This window comes from Ammodytes marinus (assembly GCF_949987685.1).
Source record: "Ammodytes marinus genome assembly, chromosome: 12".
Taxonomy (NCBI): Eukaryota; Metazoa; Chordata; class Actinopteri; order Uranoscopiformes; family Ammodytidae; genus Ammodytes; species Ammodytes marinus.
In genome coordinates, this window is record NC_137216.1 from 29556724 (window position 1) to 29564223 (window position 7500).

The 7500-nt window shown below is 38.1% G+C and overlaps 2 protein-coding genes across 2 annotated transcripts in view; one reads left to right on the forward strand and one right to left on the reverse strand.

The window, feature by feature from the left end:
• Positions 1 to 2323, forward strand: part of slc35a5 (solute carrier family 35 member A5) — a gene marked incomplete at its 5' end in the record, with an annotated part of 15614 nt that extends 13291 nt beyond the window's left edge. The window contains 1 exon segment of the mRNA XM_080037667.1: positions 208 to 2323. Coding sequence (XP_079893793.1) covers positions 208 to 270 — 63 coding nt within the window. The 3' untranslated portion in view covers positions 271 to 2323.
• A 604-nt stretch (positions 2324 to 2927) lies between these two features.
• ccdc80 (coiled-coil domain containing 80) overlaps positions 2928 to 7500 on the reverse strand; it is a 33886-nt gene continuing 29313 nt past the window's right edge. The window contains exon 14 of the mRNA XM_080038716.1: positions 2928 to 5353. Within this exon, the coding sequence (XP_079894842.1) occupies positions 5031 to 5353 (323 nt within the window). The 3' untranslated portion in view covers positions 2928 to 5030. The remainder of the gene's footprint in view (positions 5354 to 7500) is intronic.

Genomic DNA, 7500 nt, shown 5'->3' on the forward strand with positions numbered 1-7500 from the left:
AGGATAATAATACAGATGTTATAAATACCTTTGTGCCTGCTTAAAAATCTAATTGTCTCTCTCTGTGTGTGTGTGTGTGTGTGTGTGTGTGTGTGTGTGTGTGTGTGTGTGTGTGTGTGTGTGTGTGTGTGTGTGTGTGTGTGTGTGTGTGTGTGTGTGTGTGTGTGTGTGTGTGTGTGTGTGTGTGTGTGTTTCTCCCTGTGTTAGGATGGAGAGGAGCTGGAACTTCTGACGAAAGCCGACAGCGATTCGGACGAGGAATCTTTGTAAGGAATTGACCTTTTGCTTTGGCACAAAAACGCTCATAAGAATCTACAATACACAGACAGTTACTACGGCATCCGCGAGAGCATTTATTTGTGAATGGGACACTTGTGGTGACTATAGGCTATTGCGTACAGTTATTTTTTGGCATTTTCAAGCTTTATTAGACAGTACAGAGTTGAAAATGGGGAGACAGAGAGAGAGAGAGAGAGAGAGAGAGAGGGGGATGACCTGCAGTAAAGGTCCACGGGTCGGATTTGAACCCGCGACCACTGCAACGAAGGCCGGAGCCAATATGGTACACGCTCTATCCACTACACCACCGGAGCACTGCGATATTGTGTATAGTTTTGAACTTACAGATTTACTTTTCTGTATAGTTTGAAGTAACAATTGTATTTACAGACTTTCAAAGCAATTATTTGAATGCGGAGGTAACCAGTGAGTTATGGTTGTGTGGGACATTTGTGATTATAGGCTATTGTGTATATTTTGAAGTGTGCCTGTGTGTGTGTGTGTGTGTGTGTGTGTGTGTGTGTGTGTGTGTGTGTGTGTGTGTGTGTGTGTGCGCTTGTGTGCGTGTGTAGTGGAAAAATATCAATGTTTGTACAGGGAAATTAATCATAATTGTTGCTTTTATTTTTGGATAAGAAAGGGTTTTCTTTTGTAGATAACTTGATTTCTTGCTCTGGTATCTGGTGTATCTACAGATATAAAAGACTGATTGATCATTTAATGACAAGGGTTGATTCAAACTATAGTAGATATTTTACCAATGTTAAAAAAGGAAAACATAAAGCTACAATGCGTAACTTTTTCATATAACTGAATGACATCGCCAAACGAGTTGACACAAAGTTGATTGAGCCTATTATCAAATCCACAAAACTCTCTCAGTATTTCTCAGTATGGCAGCGTTTAGTAACTGGTGCAGGAGCTCAGAAAAATCCCCAAGAAGAGACCAAGAAATGTTTCAGTTGTTGATTCTACTGCTAAGAAAAAAAACCTGGACGTACAGCAGAAGGTATAAAATCCATGTGCCATCACTGAAGGCTTTACCTCATGTAGATGGCGATGCACCGACAGTGTTGGGAGACAGAAGTTACACACTATAGCTTTAACACAGTCCAGTATAAACGCACAAACTGCTTCAAATAATGATAATAATAATGGATTGGATTTATATAGCGCTTTTCAAGTCACTCAAAGATGCTTTACAGGGTTCCAGGTTCCATTCATTCACACACAGTCATACCGGTGGTGGTAAACTATGAGAGTAGCCACAGCTGCCCTGGGGCAGACTGACGGAAGCGTGGCTGCCATTCAGCGCCTACGGCCCCTCCGACCACCACCTCAAACATACAGCAATCATACACATTCACACAAGGCAAGGTGAAAGTGGGTGAAGTGTCTTGCCCAAGGACACACCAACCATGACACAGGTGGCCGGGCGGGGATTGAACCGCCAACCCGCTTAACCACCTGAGCCACAGTTGCCCCACTGTGTGAAAATGTGAATAGTTCATCACAAGAGAATTGCAATACACACAGAATTGATTTTACAATGTCAGTGTATAGGGTTTTATTTTATTTTCAAAGGTATGAAAGTGAACCTTAAGCACCAACGTAATATACCAGATATATTTGCCTGTATTTCTGAAAGCACAAACATTGTTGCCTTGACTTTTTTTATGTTAGATTCTAGTAGTACTTCATGTATTACAACTGTGAATTACTATATATATATAAAGCTCTGAAAAAAAATTAAGAGACCACTCCAAATGTTCAGTGTCTCTCGTTTTTACTATTTATAGGCATATGTTTGAGTAGAATGAACATTTTGGTTTTATAATATAAACTACTGACAACATTTCTACTTAATTCCAATACATTTTTTGTCATTAAAGAGCATTTTTCAATAAGTAATGTAGAGATGAAGATTGAAGAATAATCCAGACTGGTCTCTTAATTTTTTTCCAGAGCTGTTTATAAACTGTATATATGTATTTGATGATTCTCGTTCGTGCCATTAATTGCAAGCACTTAATAAACTGCAAGTACACTGCTTTAATTTTTTGTCTTAAAAATGTTTTGTTGATGTAAAATAGTGTTTTGTACATTTTTAAATTTTTAAATGGCAAATAAAATTATACTGTAGTCACCTTATAAGGCCACTAGGAGGCAATGTGGCTTTAAAAAAAGTTATTGCATTGCAGAGGTTTAGACTGAAATGAGTGTTACCCTGCGTTCCGAATCTCCTCCTCTTTCTTTTTCTATTCTACATACTACATCTGACGGTAAAAATATTATAGTTAGGATGCAGTAGGCATACTATTGGGACATACTTAACTTATTTATTTCATCATAACATTGCGCCTTGATATCAGTCGCATCCCCAGTTGTTTTTATACGGAGGCTTCGTCGATGTGACGTCACTTCAGGTTCGCACTGGATTGTGGGTCAGAATCACCCAAATGGCATGCTAATTTCTGTGATCGGCTTACTTAGTCTGACCACAAGAATTGGGATATACTAAATCTTTTTTCTACCATACTAATTGGCAGAAAGTATGGGTATTAGAACTCTTCTGGCATACTAAATATTTTGTTAGTATGGGGATTGAGACACAGGGAGAGTATTGAAAAAAAGAACGACCATCCTTGGTAGTAAACAAATGTTTATTTGTCTTATAGCACAGTAGAGTATAAATAATAAACAGTGTATAGCAACAGAAACTTTACAAAAAAAGAAAATGTCATGACAGAATTTTTTTTTCATAAAATACTCAATAAACTGCACATTGAATGCAACAGAAGTCCAATAAATACATATATGTCTTAATGTAGCCTGTTAGCTACAACATGAAAGTCTGTGCTGTTAAAGGAGCTCTGAGGAACTTTCAGTTTGTGTTCATTCTTGCGCCCCCCTTTGGACAAAAGTGGTAGTGTTTTTACCACGCCAGCTGTTGTTCCTGGGTGAGCGTATACCCATGACAAAGGCATTAAGAAAAACTATATAGAAATAGCATTATTTGCACTGATGGTCTCGTTTGCTGTTACATGTCATTTATGATCATCAGAGGAAAAATGAGACTGTTTCAGAAATATTTAAAAGTTCCTCGTAGCGACTTTAACATGATGTTTAATTTTGGTCTGGAAGGCATTAAAGGTGAGGAGTCAGTGATTCTGGAGAACGCTTTTTGTCAAAATCACTTTTCGTCAAAATCAGTGAATATCTCCTCATGATCCGCTACCTGTCCGTACTTAAAGTGTGTGTGTGTGTGTGTGTGTGTGTGTGTGTGTGTGTGTGTGTGTGTGTGTGTGTGTGTGTGTGTGTGTGTGTGTGTGTGTGTGTGTGTGTGTGCTGTAAGAAAATATGGTGTTAATAATACACAACCTAGGCTCTGTAAACTAGTATGTAAACAAAGGGTACTTTTTTGACAACAAGTGTTCTCCAGAATCGCAAACAACTGATATAAGTAATGTGCAAAACACAAGTCGGAAATCCATAAAAAAACTAAAACTATAAAGTAAACAATAGATTCCTGAACCTGAAGGTATCGGCTACATATTAATTTACTAACCAGCTCTGTTGAAAGCCACTCGCAAAATAGCATTAATTTGCAGCGTACTATTCTGTATTTATATTTTTATATATCAAAATACTTCTTGAGAGGTGAAAGCGAGAGTTTTTGAGTCCTTTCACTAAGTGCTACAAACCATTCAAGGACCTCGGCTAGGGTCGGGCGGTAATGTGGTATCGCAGGATATCGTTAGCCTCATAGCATAATTGCCTAAATCATATTTACTCTACTTTTACTCTACATCTACATCTACTCTACATCTACTTACCCTACTCTATAACCCTTAAAGGGACACTGTGTAACATTTTAAGTAATTTATTAGCTAAAATCAATATCCTCATTCATAAATATGTCCTCATTGGTGTAAAATCACCTCTGCCAATAATCTGAATTATGCTCCCGAGCGGAGAATTACAAATATTAATATTACATTTTGTACATTGAGCAGGCAAGTCTTATGGAGGAATCCATGTTTTTGGAATGTCATCAGGTGCATTGTTTAAAATTTAGAATTGTTCTTGTCCTTGAAGGCCACTGTAGCTTCTGTTATTATTCTAAAGGGGTGGGGTTACCCAGGGAGCGTTGCATTCTAGAACTTTGTAGAACTTTCTTGATGATGTCATATTACACACTGCACCTTTAAAATATGCCTTAAGGCCTTGGCACACCGGGCGCGATGTGAATAAACGGCACGTAAAAGCGAATGTTTTGAAATGTGAATTTTGTCGCGTCTCACTTTAAGAAGCGACGTCCCAGAAAAATCAAACTCAGTTCGAAAAAATAAAAGACGCAAATTTGCGGTGCGAAACTACGGCGCTGGTGTGGAAGCTTGTATTGACTCTGTATACGTTTGTTAATTAACTAATTAATCGCACGAATAAAACGCCCCCGGTGTGCAAAGGCCTTTAGGCAATTATGCTATTAGGCTAACGAAAAGTAGATGTAGAGTAGAGTAGATGTAGAGTAAAATTAGAGTAGTGTAAATATGATCTAGGCAATTATACTATGAGCCTAACGATATTTTAAAATCGCAATGCTACTGCTTTAAAGGAATACTTCACCCATACGAAACCGGCGTTCTATCATTCTATCATTAAAATGTAACGAAAATGTTTCTTAAAATTTCATTGATAATTATTTTTTTCTTTTTTTGTGGGAACCCTGCACAGCCGAAAAAAAAGCCTTAGTAACCGTATCCTTGGTGATAGCCGTCTTGGTAACCATGTTCATATCCGTGTTGGTGGTAACCATAGCCACCATACTCATCCTCGGGACAGCGCATGCCTAGCGACTGCTGAATGGCCATCTCCTGTCGGCGCAGTTGCATTGAGTCTATTAAGTCATATATATTGGCCATAGAGTACATAGGAGAAGGGTACCAGGACTTAACATTGCCGTCTTTGCCCACCAGCAACATGGAGAAATACTCCTGGCTGATCTGGAAGTAGTTTCTCATGTCCTTCACCAGAGAGCCGGAGATCCCCTCACGCTCAACTGTGGCCGAGCCTGAAAAGGAGAGAAGAGAAGGGTTAGGAATTTTTTTTTTTTTTTTTTTTTTTTTTTTTTAATAGGCTACTTTATTTTATTTATTTTTTTTATTTATCTATTGTAATAATTTTTTATTTTATTTTCTATTGATTACTTTTTGGGTGGGATTCTTATTATTATTTTTTTATAATCATTTTAGTTAGGTTAATTTTTTTAATTCTTTATTCATTTATTTTAATTTTTTAATTTTGTATTTTTGTATTTTTTGGGGATTTTTTTTTAAATACTTCATTTTTGGATTTATTTATTATTATTTTCTTTTTTTCATTTTTATACTTTTTATTTTATTTTTTAAGAACACATCACACGCTCGGTTTCGGTTGTTTTTTGATGGTGTGTTTTTTTTTTTAGAACGAGTAGGCTATTCGAATACTCACTTGGAAAAAACAATGAGTATTCGAAGCCTGTAAATTAGTATTCGGAACAGCCCTACTGTTCAGCAATTCTAGAGGGATATAACCACCATCGCCTATTTCTAGCTTTCTGATTGGTTTAGAACTTTCTCTATAACTTTTGGTTAGCTTTGTGAAACTTTACACACGGCATCTTAATCGATGTGACGTAACTTCTGCTGTAACTTCTGCTGTGCAAAGGATTGTGGGTAAGGACAGCCATAAAGCTGCTGGTTTGACCACTTAAAATGAGCTAAAATACGACCGGATGTAGTTAGACGTCCAGGTATTTTTTTTTTGGCATACTGCATCTGACATCATGTATTGGGACTAGGGTTGGGCACCGAAACCCGGTACCAGTATGGCACCGGTGCCGACGTAAGCGGTAGTAACCAGACCGAATAAGAATGAAAGTTTCGGTGCCTCATTTCGGTGCCGCCGTCCATGGGTGCCGCCTTTCTTTATATGTCCATGGGTGCCGCCCCCTGCTGTAGTCACGTTTGTATTTTGACAGACTGATCGCTCTTTATGTCATGATCGATGAAGCATGTCCGCTCGCGGATGCTGTTCTGTGAACACCGAGAGGAGCATTTCTCACCGGGCTGTGAGTGACGAGAACGAGCCCGACCGTCTCGAGGAGCGCGCGCACGAGTGCTCAACACTCGCTCACGTTCGCAGTTTCACAGACTGATCGCTCTTTATGTCAGACTATTGTTGAACGTCAATGCAATGCATTTCTTTTTGCAAATGACACGCGATCTAGCAGTATTGTCACGCATGTATTAGGCACGTGTAGGCTGACGATGAGGCAGCGGCCGCCTGCACGCTTCCTCCCGTCAGCTGTTCTAGTGCTGCCTTTACGCACGGCGGTGGAGACAAACCCAAAAAACACACAGCGGGACACGGCGGCCCGGTGATATGGAAACGTTTAACAAGACACTTCATAAAGACACACTTAAAATAATGATCTCTGCCCATACAAAAAGCTCTGACTTGGATAACGTTATGGAGCGATCGATTTATAAAACCATCCGGTAGGCTACATGTGTCTGATGACGGGCCGTTATATTAATAATAAACAGCGCTGCACATTATAACAGCATGTACTTTAAAGATCTCGTATCCATCCTGAAAAGGCAAACATGACATTTTTTCTGCACAAAAATGGTTAATTTGACAAAGTTAATAGTTGTGGTCTTATCTTTACAGAAGACTTCTTTGTATTTTTTATGTCAGTTGAATTTTGTTTCAAGTTAAATGCAAATGAGCACTGTTAATATTCCAAAAGGCTAACGCTCTTCCTTGACTGTTTTCAGTCTGTGGTTCTCATTGGGTGTACTTATTTCCTTACTGTGAATCCAATACTGCATTTAATTTCATATGGGTGTTTTATATGTGAATCTATTTTAATTGTTAAGGTTGTATTGTTGAGGTCATAAGGACTCTTTCTTATCAAAATGATTACTTTTAGCTAAAGTTTTAAGATGGAGATTAGATTACCTGGTAGTCTCCACATTAATCTCCATTATTATATTGTTTGAAACAGTATTGTTGTATTAGATAGTATGTAAATTGTGTGAATTTTATTTTATTTACATTTTAAAATAGTTTATCTGTAAGTTACTCGTAATTATATTGTTAAAGTTAATTGTGTTAAATTTGGCACTGGATATAAAAGGGCATTATTTTTTGACAAAGTGTGTGCAATTTGAG